The sequence below is a fragment of the Crotalus tigris genome, unplaced genomic scaffold, assembly GCF_016545835.1.
Source record: "Crotalus tigris isolate CLP2741 ecotype Arizona unplaced genomic scaffold, ASM1654583v1 scf7180000020019.1302030, whole genome shotgun sequence".
Classification (NCBI taxonomy): Eukaryota; Metazoa; Chordata; class Lepidosauria; order Squamata; family Viperidae; genus Crotalus; species Crotalus tigris.
Genome location: NW_024097821.1, coordinates 299,627 through 314,879, shown reverse-complemented (window position 1 = coordinate 314,879; position 15,253 = coordinate 299,627). Strand labels below are relative to the sequence as shown.

The following is a 15,253-nucleotide window of genomic DNA, read 5'->3' as shown; positions in this document are numbered from 1 at the left end:
AAGTTGGCAATAACTAAGGTTCTTCTGTTCAGATCTTAAGCTGGATGAAATGGAATTTGTATATATATAGTTGTTTATATCCCGCCCCTATTATTTTTGTTACAAATCACTCAAGGCAGTGAACACGTCCAACATACTTTTCTCCTCCTATTTTCCCCTCAATAACAATCCTGTAAGGTGGGTTGAGCTGAGAGGAAGACTGGCCCATGTCACCCAGCCAGACCAAGAAGAAGGGCCTTCTCTGTGGTGGTTTCCTCTCTGTTACTTAAAGGCACATCTTTTTCAGGTTACAGCTACCTGACCCACCAGAGCAGGGAGGCAGGGTGTGTTATGGGTCTCCTCTCTTAAGGAGGTCTATCTGGTGGGACCAAGAAGAAGGAGGGCCTTCTCTGGCGGCTCCCCACCCCCGTGGAACATTATCCCTGTGAAGATAGATTACCAATAAATGGTATAATAAGTGGTGCAGCAGCCAATAAGTGGCGCAGCAGTGAGAGTGCAGTACTGCAAGCCACTTTAGCTGACGGTGTTCAGCAGGTCAGCGGTTCAAATCTCACCGGCTCAAGGTTGACTCAGCCTTCCATCCTTCCGGGGTAGGTAAAATGAGGACCCAGATTGTTGGGGGCAATGTAAATATATATATATACATTGATTACTAGTGTAGACCGCTTAGAGAGTGCTTGCACTTAAAGCGGTATATAAGTCTCATAAATAAATAAATAAATAAATAAATAAATACTAGATGATGTTATCAACCAGATCTCCTACTAAATTGAGACTATCTCAATGACATTTTTTTTTGAGATTGAGAAATGGAGGTTGTAAGGCCTACGACTGTCTAATAATGCTGTGAATAAAGTAGCTCCTTGAGTGTTCTAGGTATTACTAATTCTGGGGTTTGTGGGGGTTAGGATTTGCTACTGCAACAAATGTGGAATTGAATTATTTGTGAAGGGTAAAGCATTCTTGATACTGTGAATCTGGGTGTTTGCAAAAGGTGGAAGGAAGGACACCTCAACTGTGATATCCTCACACATTTGACACGACTTAAGGATCTACAGAGATTATGACACAATGGCACCACAAAGTGGCATGGTTTTGACATTTTAAGGGTTGTGTTGGCTGCCGCTAACGGGTGATTTACAGTTATCCTTGGCAAAGAGGAAACCTGGTTTAAAAATCATTGCTTTCTTTTCAGCTGACAGTTTGTTAGAGATTTCAGACTAATATTTATTTGTACCCCACTTTTTTTTTTACAAATAACTCAAGGCAGAGAACATATCTGACACACTTTCCTTCTCCTATTTTCCCCACAACAACAACCCTGTGAGGTAGGTTGGGCTGAGTAAGAGCCTTTCATACCTAACACATAACTAGAACTCACTGTCTCCTGATGAGTGGTCGAAAGTCATCCAGCCTGCTTTCTTTCTTAAGGCAGGGGACTAGAACTCACTGTCTCTTGGTAATTGGCCCAAGGTCACCCACCAGGTTTAATGCCTAGGATGGGACTAGAACTCACTGTCTCCTGGTAATTGGCCCAAGGTCACCCACCAGGTTTAATACCCAGGATGGGACTAGAACTCACTGTCTCCTAATGTGATTGGCCCAAGGTCACCCAGCTGGGTTTAAAGACTAGGGTGGGACTAGAACTCACTGTCTCCTGGTGATTGGCCCAAGGTCACCCACCAGGGTTTAATGCCTAGGATGGGACTAGAACTCACTGTCTCCTGGTAATTGGCCCAAGGTCACCCACCTGGGTTTAATACCCAGGATGGGACTAGAACTTACTGTCTCCTAATGTGATTGGCCCAAGGTCACCCAGCTGGGTTTAAAGACTAGGGTGGGACTAGAACTCACTGTCTCCTGGTGATTGGCCCAAGGTCACCCACCAGGGTTTAATGCCTAGGATGGGACTAGAACTCACTGTCTCCTGGTAATTGGCCCAAGGTCACCCACCAGGTTTAATACCTAGGATGGGACTAGAACTCACTGTCTCCTAATGTGATTGGCCCAAGGTCACCCAGCTGGGTTTAAAGACTAGGGTGGGACTAGAACTCACTGTCTCCTGGTGATTGGTCCAAAGTCACCCAGCTGCCTTTCATGCCTAAGGCTAGGCTAGAATTCCCAGACTTCTCGTTAGTGGCCCAGAACCCCATCTGGCTGTCATGGTTAATGTGGAACTAGAAAACGTCTCCTGGCAATTGATCCAAAATCAAGGCAGAAGTAGAACTCACAGTCTCCTGTTTTCTAGCCTGGTGTCTTAATCACTAGACCAACCTGACTATTTGTAGATTAAAAAAAAAATCCTGGGGTCATGGTATTCAGGAATTTAATCTTTTTAATTGAGTCTGTCTCTGTAGTTTATGCTTGAACTGGACAACCGTTTTTCTGAAGTGTTATAGGGCTTCCGTCTTGAGCAGAAGTTTGGACTAAAGGACTTTCATGGCCCCTTCCAATTCTGCTACGTCGTGTGGGGAAGTCTGACTTTTTCACTTGTGGCGACTAAACTGGAAATTTAAATTTTGTTTATACATTATACAAATTATAATTTAATTTTAATTTAAAATACAGTTCGTAGTAAATTTCTTATCCGTGTTTTAGAAAGAACGTCTGCGTTCCTCTATTAATACCCTGTGATGGAATTAATTTGAAATTTCTTTTGTCCAGTAAGAAATCAATAAATATTGGTGTAATTTGGGGTACCTGTACCATGCAAATGGCACTTTGCTTCTGAAGGGGAAACGGACAGGAAAGATAATAAAGCTGGCTTGGATACCATCTTCTCTGCCTGTTGAAGAATCAAATTTTGTTTTACTTTGTTTCATCGGCCTATATTATTTGAATTTTGCTAGCCTACCATGTTATTTGCTAAAAGCTGGAGCAATCAAACTCCACAGCTTTTAACCTGCTTTGCAATGCTCAGTGCTGTGAAAATATCAGAAGCATCGTATCTTTTTCTGAAAGGGGTTCTAAACATTCTAAAAAAACGGCCAGCGCAATGCTAATTTTCTCTTCTTGTTATGAATCGGACTGAGTAAATTCCAAGATTCTCTTTACGATGCCACATAATCCTTTTATTTCTTTTAGAAAGCAAAGGAGATTAAAAAATTGTAGTGTGATAAAGTGAATTTTATTCCTCCTGGGACAGATGGAGCACAGTTTTACTAAAGGAAGACTTACAAACTAGTTTATTTTAATGCACTTAAGAAATTCAGGTAGCAAGAATGCAAATGTTCCGATTTCTTGCAGTTCTGGAGCTGTTTTGTTAAATGAAAAAGTTTGCTGAAGTTTGCGTCAGAAGCCTCACAATTAAAATAAGGCATACTATATGACATAAAATTTAAAATACAAAATACAAGATTAAAATACAATTGTCTTCGACTTACGGCCACAATTGAGCCCATAATTTCTGTTGCTAAGCGAGACATTTGTGATGTGAGTTTTGCCCCATTTTGTGATCTTGCTTGTCACAGTTGTTAAGTGAATCACTGCAAATATTAAGTTAGTAACACGGTTGTTAAGTGAATCTGGCTTCCCCATTGAATTTGCTTGTGAGAAGGTCACAAAAGAGGATCATGTGACCCCAGGACACGGCGATCGTCATAAATATGAACCAGTTCCCCAGGGTCTGAATTTTGATCACATGACTCATGGGGCTGTAAATGTGAAAAATGGTCATAAGTCACTTTTTTCAGTGTCGTTGTAACTTTGAATGGTCACTAAATAAACTGTTCTAAGTTGAGGACTACAAGTATGTAGCCCCATCTCATATAGTTAGCCCTCAATGTAACAACCATTCATTTAGTGACTGTTCAAAGTTACAATGTCACTGAAGAAAGTGACTTACAACAGGTCCTCGCTCTTACAACCATCACAGCATCCTCACAGTCATGTGATCAGAATTTGGGCACTTGGCAACTGACTCCTATTTGTGACGGTTGTACAGTGTCTCAGGGTCATATGATCACCATTTGCGACCTTCTGACAAGCAAAGTCAAGGGGGAAGCCAGATTTGTTTAACAACCACCTGATTCACTTAACAACCATGGAGATTCACTTCACAACTGCAGCAAAAATAAAGATAATAAAATCTGGTGCAATACACATAACAACTTACTTAGCAAAGAATGTTCCATTCTCAATTGCGGTCGTAAGTTAAGGACTATCTGTATTTAAGAATGCGTGGAATATTACATTTTGAAATAGGTAATATTTTTAAAAATAATAATCATGTCCTATTCAGCACACTAATCCATTACATCTTGGTGTTTGGCTTTGCTTCTGTCTCAGAAACTTAGACTTCCAGGCATAATAAAACAATAAGATAGAGATTATCAGCGCGCCGTTTCAACATTACAAAAATTGGAAACGTTTTATTCAACCTGTTTTGCTTTCTTCTAAAAGGATATCAGGGCTGTTGTGGTTTTGTTACAGGTTTAACAGTGCTTTGAAACCCCAGCATCCTCAGAAGGGGTCCAAAAAAGTCAAGATGGTATCCCTGATAGAGCAATCAGAGCATATTTATTTATTTTGCATTTATTGTGACACACAATACAAAGGAGCAAGGTTTCAGTGAGATATTCATGACTAATAAACTGATTTTTTTCCCTGCAGAGATATCCCAGTTTTTAAATGCCTCTCTAGACAAAACAGGAGAATTTGAATGTATCCTATTGAACACGATTTAAATGGAGAAATTATTTGCATACAGGTAGTCCTCAACTTACAAGAGTTCATTTAGTAACCGTTCCAACTTATACCAGCACTGAAAAAAAGTGACATATGACAGTATTTCACATTTACGACCGTTTCAGTGTCCCCATGGTCAAGTGATCCAAATTCAGACCCTAGGCAACCAGCTCGCATTTATGACGATCACAGCGTCCCCTGGGAAGGGTCACGTGATCCTCTTTTGCGACCTTTCAACAAGCAAAGTCAATGGGGAAGCCAGATTCACTTAACGACCGTGCTATTGACTCAACACCTATACTGATTCACTTAACAATCGTGGCAAGAAAGGTCATAAAACGGGGCAAATGTCTCACTTAGGAACAGAAATGTTGGGACCAGTTTTGGTTGTAAGTTGAGGACTACTTGTAATTCACATTTTGAAAGGCATTATAGCGTGCTCTCTTCCTTCTTTCTTTTTTCTTTTTGGGAAAAAAATAATTCTAGCAAAAGCTAGAATGGCTGGTTTGGCTTTACTGCAAAATGTGAAAGAGACCATGATAAAAAAAACCATCACATTAATATACTAATGGCATGTTTAGAGGACACCCAACGCAACGCCTTTTCTCACAACAGCAATTGTCTGGATGGAAACGCTTTCGAAGCAGATGAAAATCTAATGTGGAAAGCAATCGGGATACAACCACAGGTAGTCCTCGACTTACAACCATCCATTTCGTGACCGTTTGAAGTGAAGAAAAGTGGCTGGCAACCAGTCCCGGCGTTTACAAACCATCGCTTGCGGTCACGTGGTCCAAATTCAGATGCTTGGAACTGGCGTGTATTTCCGAAGTTTCGCAGCATCACCCGATAGCCACTTGCGATCTTAAGACAAACAAAGTCAGTGGGAAAAGCCGGATTCGCTTAATGGCCATGCAGTTCACTTAACAATTGCGGTGATTGGCTTAGCAACCATGGCAAAAAAAAATGTTGTAAAATCAGGAGTGACTCGCTTAACAACCACCTGGCTTAGCAAATTCAGGTCCCGGTTGTGGGTTGTAAGTCGGAGACTACCTGTATGCCAAATCAACCATTGTGATATAGGTGCCCTGACATTCCGAGCTGTATTAGCAAAGCAACCTTGTATTGTGATCCACAAATCACTTAAGATACTGATTATTTGTCGTTTTCTTGCTCAGTCTTTTTCTTTCTTTCTTTCTTTCTTTCTTTCCTTCCTTCCTTCCTTCCTTCCTTCCTCCTTCTTTCTTTCTTTCTTTCTCTCACTCTCTCTCCTTTCTTTCTCTCTCTCCTTCCTTTTTTCTTTCTTTCTCTCCTTTCTTTCCTTCCTTCCTTCCTTCCTTCTTTCCTTCCTTCCTTCCTTTTTCCTTCCTTCTCCCTCTCTCTCCATTCCTCTTTCTTTCTTTCTTTCCTTCCTTCCTTCCTTCCTTCTCTCTCTCTCCTTCATTCTTCTTTCTTTCTTTCTTTCTCTCTCCCTCTCTTTCTCTTTTTTCTTTCTGTCTCTCTTCTTTCTTTCTCTCTCTCTCTCTCCTTTCTTTCTCTCTCTCCTTCTTTCCTTCCTTCCTTCCTTCTTATTTCTTTCTTTTTCTTTCTCTCTCTCTCCTTTCTTTCTTTCTCTCCTTCTTCCTTTTTTTCTCTCTTCTTCTTTCCTCTTTCTTTCTTTCTTTCTTTCTTTCTTTCTTTCTCTCTCTCTTTCTTTCCTTCCTTCCTTCCTTCCTTCCTTCCTTCCTTCCTTCCTTCCTTCCTTCCTTCCTTCCTTCCTTCTTTTTCTTTCTTTCTTTCTTTCTTTCTTTCTTTCTTTCTTTCTTTCTTTCTTTCTTTCTCTCTCGCTCTCTCTCCTTCCTCTCTCTCTTTCTTTCTTTCTTTCTTTCTTTCTTTCTTTCTTTCTTTCTTTCTTTCTTTCTTTCTTTCTTTCTTTCTTTCTTTCTTTCTTTCTTTCTTTCTTTCCCCACTCTGTGCTTCCTTAACAAGTAAACTAGCATAACAACAAAGAAATCTACAAATTTGGGGTGAGGACATTGCATTCAGAGTCAAAGAACAAGCACAAGATTTCCAATTTGAACCGTTTCAACTTCAACACAATTACAGGTAGTCCTCAACTTATGACCATTTGTTTAGTGACCGTTCAAGTTATAACCGCACTGGAAAAAGTAACTTATGACTGTTTTTCACACGACCATTATAGCATCCCCCAGTCACGTAATCAAAACTCAGACCCATGGCGACTGGCATGGATTTATGACGGTCGCCGGGTCCCTGGGTCACGTTATCCCCTTTTGCAACCTTATGATGAGCAAAGTCAATGGGGGAGCCAGATTTACTTAACAACCGTGCTACTAACTGAGCAACTACAATGGTTCACTTAACAATTATGGCAAAAAGGGTCGTAAAATGGAGCAAAACTTCTTGCCTTAACAAGTTAATACTTAACATCTGTCTTACTTAGCTACATAAATTTTGGGCTCAGTTGTGGTCGTAAATCGAGGACTTCCTGTATTATTACTGTAAAACATTTATTTCATACTTAAAATAAGCCATTTCCAACATTTTCAGGGAATTCGGAACTGCAGAGTGATGGGAAATCCCTTCAGATGCCAAATCTCTGTGTTCCACTCTAGCTAGAGGTAGTCCTCAACTTACGACTGTTCGTTTAGCGATTGTTCAAAGTTATAATGTCTTGAAAAAAGTGACATAATCCTTCCGAAGACTGTCACAGCATCCTAATTTGTTTGATCACAAGGTTGCCACTTGGCAACTGATTCATATTTATGACAGTTGCAATGTCCTGGGGCCACATGATCCCCATTTGCTGGCTCCTGAAAGCAAAGTCAATGGGGGAAGCCAGATTCATTTAACAACCATGTGATTCGTTTAACAACCATGGAGATTGCTCACCAAGCACAGCAAAAGAGATAATTAAATTGGATAGAACTCACGTAACAACCACCTCACTTAGTGACAGACATTCTCATCCCAATTGTGGTCATGAGTCGAGGACTATCTCTCTTTATAACCCAAAAATGTTTTCCTTTCAGTCCAATCCAGTTACATTTAATCCTTAATAAGATTTTAAGTTTCAAAATCATCTTTTAACCAGTTTTAAGGCAGTGTAAATGTTCATCTGTGGTCAGTTTAAGTGATTTGTGGATTTAATGATCAGAGCTTGCCAAAATTGGTTGCAATCTCAGAAAAAACAACTGTGCGATTGTGTTAATTTTATTTTTCCTCTCCATTCTTTCCACTCCAGGTTTTTAAATTTCTTTTATTTGCATAACAAATTCAATGTGATTGTGAGCTTCTGCCTTTTTTTAACACCATGCTGTTCATACTGTTTTCTTTGTAGTCACTGAACAAGAAACTAAAGTGCCTAAGAAAACCATCATCATGTAAGTCATATATACGTATATATATATAAATTAGCATTTGTGTTGTGCTGTGCTGCCTCTTTGCATGTCTCCATAATCAACCTATAGAGGAGGTCCTTGACTTTCAACCCTTCATTTAACGACCATGCTAAGCTACAAGGTCACTGGAAAAAAGTGACTGACAACCATTCCTCGCACTTATGACCATTGCAGGATTCCTCCATAGTCCCATGATCCAAATATGAGTGCTTAGCAACTGGCATGTATTTACGACGGTTGCAGCATCCCGGGGTCACATGATTGCTATTTGCAAACTTCCGACCAGCCAAGTCAGTGCCTGGGGGAGTGGGTGGGAGCTGGATTCCCTTAACATCTGCCTGGTTCAGTTAACAACTGCAGTGATTCACTTAACAACTGTGGCAAAAGAAAGGTTGCAGTTTACAAATGCAACAAAAATAAAGGTCATACAATGGGGCATGACTCACTGAGCAACTGCCAGACTTAGCAATGAAAGCAGCCGTCTCAATTGTGGTCATAAGTCGAGGACTACCTGTATTTACTGGCTGTGCAGAAGTGTTTCTTGCCACCCTATCGGGTCTAGTGGCATTTTGGAGGTTAGGAGAAAAATAGGCCAGGGGACAAAACCGCTGGAGGTGTGATTGTCTGTTTCACAATCTTCCTGAGATAGACCAGATGTAAATTGTGAGGTCTGATCAGGCCAAAGTCAGGGAGGGAGCACAGATATTCAGCTTGGCACGGCACTAATTCACAAGACAGACTGTGTGCAAAGCTGCCTTGGAAGGACCAGCAATCTTGTCCTTTTCTCTTATCTCTGCCCACGATTAATCATATTGAGGAAGGAGAAATTGGCAATCTAATTGACTTTTCTTCCCTGGCATACAACAATTTACTGCATTAAAGTGAAGGTAGAGAAGAAGAGAATTAAAAGTAACCCAAGCTCTTAATAATCTTCTAACTGCTAGCCCTTCCTTCCTTCCTTCCTTCCTTCCTTCCTTCCTTCCTTCCTTCCTTCCTTCCTTCCTTCCTTCCTTCCTTCCTTCCTCCCTCCCTCCCTCCCTCCCTCCCTCCACTTTTTTCTTCCTTTTTTCTTCTTTCTTTCTTTCTTGCCTTCCAGCCTTTCCTTTCTCCCTCCCTACACTATTTCATTCCTTCCTTCTCTGCTCCCTCCCTCTTCCACTTTTTCCTTCCTTCTTTCCTTCATTTTTTCTTTCTTCCCTCCCTTTCTCCCTCCACTTTTTCCTTCTTTCCTTCCTTCCTCCCCCCTTCCTTCCTTCCTCCCTCCCTCCCTCCCTCCACTTTTTTCTTCCTTTTTTCTTCTTTCTTTCTTGCCTTCCAGCCTTTCCTTTCTCCCTCCCTACACTATTTCATTCCTTCCTTCTCTGCTCCCTCCCTCTTCCACTTTTTCCTTCCTTCTTTCCTTCACTTTTTCTTTCTTTCTTCCCTCCCTTTCTCCCTCCACTTTTTCCTTCTTTACTCCCCCTCCCTTCGTTCCTCCCTCCTTCCCTCCCTTCCTCCACTTTTTCCTTCCTTTTTCCTTCTTTCTTTCTTGCCTTCCAGCCTTTCCTTTCTCCCTCCCTACACTATTTCCTTCCTTCCTTCCCTGCTCCCTCCCTCTTCCACTTTTTCCTTCCTTCTTTCCTTCACTTTTTCTTTTTCTCTCTCCCTTTCTCCCTCCACTTTTTCCTTCTTTCCTTCTTTCCTCCCCCTTCCTTTCTTCCTTCCTTCCTTCCTTCCTTCCTTCCTTCCTTCCTTCCTTCCTTCCTTCCTTCCTCCCTCCCTCCCTCCCTCCCTTCCTCCACTTTTTCCTTCCTTTTCCCTTCTTTCTTGCCTTCCAGCCTTTCCTTTCTCCCTCCCTACACTTCCTTCCTTCCTTCCCTGCTCCCTCCCTCTTCCACTTTTTCCTTCCTTCTTTCCTTCACTTTTTTTTCTTTCTTCTCTCCCTTTCTCCCTCCACTTTTTCCTTCTTTCCTTCCTTCCTCCTCCTTCCTTCCTCTCCATCCTTCCTTCCTTCCTTCCTTCCTTCCTTCCTTCCTTCCTTCCTCCTTTCCTCCTTCCCTCCCTCCCTCCCTCCCTCCCTTCCTTCCTCCTTTCCTCCTTCCCTCGCTTCCTCCCTCCCCCTTTTCCTTCCTTCCTGGAAGAAGGCAACCCAGGACCGTCTTGTACCTGGGAGTCAAAAGAGTCAAGATGACCTCTGTGAGCAAGCAGTTGAAGCTCTTTTGGACATGCAGAAAATCTGGCTGCAGTTGCCCTCTTGACCTCTTTTGATCCTCCCTCCAGGTGTCCAAAGACCTCAGATGCAGCTTTTAACACAATCTGTCCTTCTCTTGTCATGCTGGCAAGTTCATTGGAAGCAAAGACGCTCTGGAATGGCTTTTAGGGCTAAGATAGGAGGGGAAGATCAGGCCTCTCTCTTCATCATAACGCAACTAGCTTTCAGGAAGGATTGTTAGAACCTCTCAATCCTTGTCAATGCTTTTTTTGCTTCTGTTGCTAACTAAACAATTCCATATTCCATATGGTTCCTTGCCAACACAAATGCTACTTTCTTAAATTTTATTGCAAAAAGGGTACCCCTTTTTTATTGAGAATATTTTGAGTTGCACTCGATGAGCAAAATTTACAACGGCACTGAAAAAAATTGACTAAGACCGTTTTTCATACTTACAACCATCGCGGCATCCCCATGGTCAGGTGATCGAAATTCAGAAACTTGGCAACTGGCTAGTATTTATGATGGTCATGCGATCCCCTTTTGCGACCTTCTGGCAAGCAAACCCAATGAGGGAACCAGATTCTTTTAACAACCGTGTTATTAACTTTACAACTGCAGTGATTCGTTTAACAACTGTGGCAAGACAGGTTATAAAATGGGGCAAAATTCACTTAACAACTGTCTTGCTTGGCAGCAGAAATTTTAGGCTCAACTGGGGTCATAAGTCGAGGACTACCTGTAGTTCTTGACATTACAGCTAGGTGTCCTCAGCTTCTTTACTGAACTCAAGTGCCAAGTGGCCTGCATGAGACTTGAGGAATTATAATATTTTTCTTTCTTCTTCCCTCCAATTTAGAAAAATACTCTATTGCAGGGGTTCTCAACCTTGGCAATTTTAAGACTTGTGGACTTCAACTCCCAGAATTCCTCAGCCAGCAAAGTCCACAAGTCTTAAAATTGCCAAGGTTGAGAACCCCTGCTCTATTGAAACAGAAGCTGGATTGTTTCTTTGCAGACGTTTCATGACCCAACTAGGTAACATCATCAGTCTAGCACTGAGGATGCAACCGAATTGGGTTATGAAATGTCTGCAAGAAAACAACTACGTTCAAAGTGCACCATGCACCCCACAGCTCAACCCTCTTCTATCTTTTGAAATAGTTCAGAAGGTATTTTTTTTTTCTACGCTGAAAAAAAATTCAGGGAGCTGAAGGGAATTGAGACTTCTGAAATGGAGACATGCTGGTGGTGAGGATTAAAAAAAAAAACACCCTTTCAAGCAGTAATTTCTGCATGCACCCGAAGCTCACAAAACTAACCCTGCTGTGCTTCATTTTTGCATTAACCTGTGATGTAGCGTGCATTCCCATGGATTGAGAATTGGGGAACATCCTTGATCCTCTCTGAGCTGAGTGGTTTTTCTTACAGACATTTCGTGACCCTACTAGGGAATGTCATCAGTGCTAGAAGGGAGGGGGTTGCGAAGTGGAGGAGGAGGAGGACTGTGGGGTCCTTGGTACTCTCTGAGCTTGGTGGTTTTTCTTGCAGACGTTTCATGGCCCTATTAAGGAATGTCAGCACTGATGATGATTCCTAGTTTGGTCATTAAATGTCTGCAAGAAAACAACCAAGCTCAGAAAACACCAAGGAGCACAGTCATTGACGACCTCCTCCTCCTCCTCCTCCTCCTCCTCCTCCTCCTCCTCCTCCTCCTCCTCCCAAAGCCCACTCCCTCCTGCTCTGATAATGTTACCTAGTTGGGTCATGAGTTGTCTGCAAGAAAACTCCAAGCTTAGAGAGTATCAAGGATCCCCCGGTTCAACCCTGAGTTCCTAGTACTCTCTTCTATAGACCTTTCCTTTCTCACCCAACCCCAATCTCCAACATTTTCACCATCAGAGAGGAAACCATCACCACTGTTGTGAAAAACCCGAGGACCAAACGAAAGCCATCTCCCGCCCGTCCATCTTCCAGCTACGCTCCTCGCTCTCCAGGCTCAGAGTTCGCAACATCGGAGCCAATTTATGTCAGCAAGATTAGGCAACACGGTCCCAGGCACGATCCGGAAGGAGTAGGGAAGACTGCCATTCCTAGTCTTTTTGTGACAGACCCTCAGGAGACGCCAGGAGTTGCAGGCAGGCGTATCAGTGTAGAAACCCCTCTGGAAGAACAACGGAAGTGGGTAGAAGTGGAAGAAATAATTGAATTTAATGTGCAGAAACCAACCCAGGTGTCAAGGAAGAGAAGCATATCGCCTGCGCGATCCGAGAAGGAGGAATTTGGGTCAGGCTATCCTCAGCCCACCATGAGACCCAGGCCTCCCCCTGAAGATGACCCAAATGTGAATAATTCCAACAACAAACGAGTCGAGCAGGTTGAATCACTCATCTCCGAAGATGTTCAACCATCTGGAGGACCAAAGGGAAACCAAAATGAAAGCTCTTGTGTGGAGCTAGAAGGAAAGAGACATCTTCATGAGTCCAGACGCCGGACTGACTCATCTGAGGCTACCACGGTTGAAACATCTCAGATGGGCCTTCAGCTCCCCCAGGTTGAGGACTATGTTGTGGAGGAGTCATCTCCAGAAGATGAGACTCTTCCAGATCAAAAAACAACAGTAGATGACCCCAGTCGAGGAGACCTCTCCGATCTTGGCAATCGTGAAGTCAAAATCCTTACTCGGAACGGGAAAGCATTAACTTTGGAGGACCTTGAAGATTATGTCCCTGAAGAAGGAGAGACCTACAGATGCAGCCATCTTAATTCCGAAGAAGATAAACCTTGCGAGATTGCAGTTCTCCAGACCGAAATCAACAAACCCACCGTCGGCAAACCAGTATTACTGAATGTTGGAAGACCCGTGGTTTCTGAATCCAGACAAACCTTCTTTAGCAAATTTGAAGGCCGTCACCCTGGAAGTATCTTCATGTCGGCATCCAGAGTGACCGAGACACAACCTAGAGATCCCACCAACGTTTCTTTCCAAATTGGCGAGTCCCACCGACCAACTTTCTGTACACAAGTCCAGTTGTCCCCGGACAGTGGCGCGTCCAATTTCAAAACCGAAGTGTCCACTCGAAGTTACAGCACCTCTGTCGGAGAAACGGTCACATTACATATCAAGAAGGACGATCCTTCCCAAAGTTAACGAGAAATTAGTGCCAGATCTTTTAACCATGATGAACATTTTTTTTTTTAAAAAAAACGTAACCATCAACCTCAGCAATCATCAACGCCTTTATCAAAGAGAAGAACAAGAATCTGAATGGAGAAACTACAATTTAAAAAATAAAATCCTAGAAAATAATGACGTACCACAAAATTGATGTTTGGCAATGGAACACTTCTGTCAGTACGAGCTATAATGTAATGTTTCATTTGTAATTCCCCCCCCATTTTGTATTAAAAAATAGCACACCATTCCATTATAAGGCAATGAGGTACAGTAGAACTAAAACATCGTAAGTGAGACAAGATTAAATTATGGTTATTTTCTCTTAAACTGCTGATTTTTTTTTAACATTACAAAAAAGGCAGTTCAGAATTTAACAATTCTAATTCCTTTCTTTTGCAACTTCTGAAAAAATTCAATGCGATGTAGCACAGGTAGTCCTCGACTTACAGCAGTTCATTTAGTCACTGTTCAGAGTTACAATGGCACTGAAAAAAAGTGACTTATGACCATTTTTCCCACTTACGATCATTGCAACATCCCCAAGGTCACATGATCAAAATTCAGATATTTGGCAACTGGTTCACATTTATGACGGTTGGAGTGTCCTGGAATGACATGATCACCTTTTTTGCAACCTTCTGACAAACAAAGTCAATGGGGAAGCCAGGTTCACTTAACAACAGTGTTACTAATTTAACAACTGCAGTGATTCCCTTAACGGTGGCAAGAAAGGTCATAAAATGGAGCAAAATTAACTTAACAAATGTCTTGCTTAGTAATAGAAATTTTGAGCTCAAATATGGTCATAAGTCGAGGACTAGCTGTATTCTGTTGCAAGAGTTATGAGAATTATCTCACTGAATCAATTTTAATCTCACTGACAGAAGTGACACTACCAGGAGCTTAAATGCAGACAATAAATCCATTTAATGGACTTCTGGCTTGTATTTTGATTTTTGCTAATTTCTTGCTGATCCCAAAACACATTGGGGTGGTGCCAAAATGTTGACCGAATACTTTGTTCTCTCCGATCTTTCTTGACACGCTTCCTTTTATTAAAATGAAGATTATATTGAATAAATATCTTTTCTTATAGGTGGCTCCTTGCTGGTTATCACAAACAATAACTCCAATTATTTTTGACGTTGTCCTTCCAATACCATCTGGTTTGGCAAGTTCTTAACACAGATAAAAATAATACCAATTTATGGATGAGTGAGTTAAATGAATGGCTGAATAGTTCTTCATAATTCATCCTTCAATGACAGATTTATCTGAACCACAAATGGAGAATAGAGTATTCTCACCTTGCTGAGAAGGTCTTCTCCAACCAAAAATGGGGGTCCTTTTGAAGATCACCCAACATTTGTCATTTTTAGTCTGGCAAGCATTTTTGCCTTGAATACAGGTAGTCCTTGACTTACAACCATTCTTTTAATGATCAGAGTTACAACAGCACTGAAAAAAGTGACTCCTGTCCATACGACCATCGCAGTGTCCCCGTGATCACGTGATCAAAATTCAGACGTTTGGCAACTGGCATGTACTTTTGACGGTGGCAACGTTCTGGGTCATGTGATCACCTTTTGTGACTTGACAAGCAAAGTCAATGGGAAGCCACTTTACAGCCATGTTACTAACTTAACAATTGCACTGACTCACTTAATAACTGTAACAAGAAGGGTCGTAAAATGGAGCAAAACTCAACAAATGTTTTGCTTAACAACAGAAATTTTGGCTTCAATTGTGGTCATAAGTTGAGGACTACCTGCAAACATTGTACCACAAAGCATTTTA

At 41.8% G+C, this 15,253-nt stretch overlaps 1 protein-coding gene across 10 annotated transcripts in view; it reads left to right on the top strand.

The window, feature by feature from the left end:
* OBSCN (obscurin, cytoskeletal calmodulin and titin-interacting RhoGEF) overlaps window positions 1–15,253 on the top strand; it is a 268,339-nt gene that overhangs the window by 187,436 nt on the left and 65,650 nt on the right. The window contains exons 91-92 of one of the 10 annotated variants that reach the window (XM_039365281.1): window positions 8,027–8,069; window positions 12,181–14,390. The exons of the other annotated variants lie outside the window; for them this stretch is intronic. Of the exons in view, the coding sequence (XP_039221215.1) occupies window positions 8,027–8,069; window positions 12,181–13,429 (1,292 nt within the window). The 3' untranslated portion in view covers window positions 13,430–14,390. Of the gene's footprint in view, window positions 1–8,026; window positions 8,070–12,180; window positions 14,391–15,253 lie in introns of those variants that run through there. 10 annotated transcript variants of the gene reach the window in all.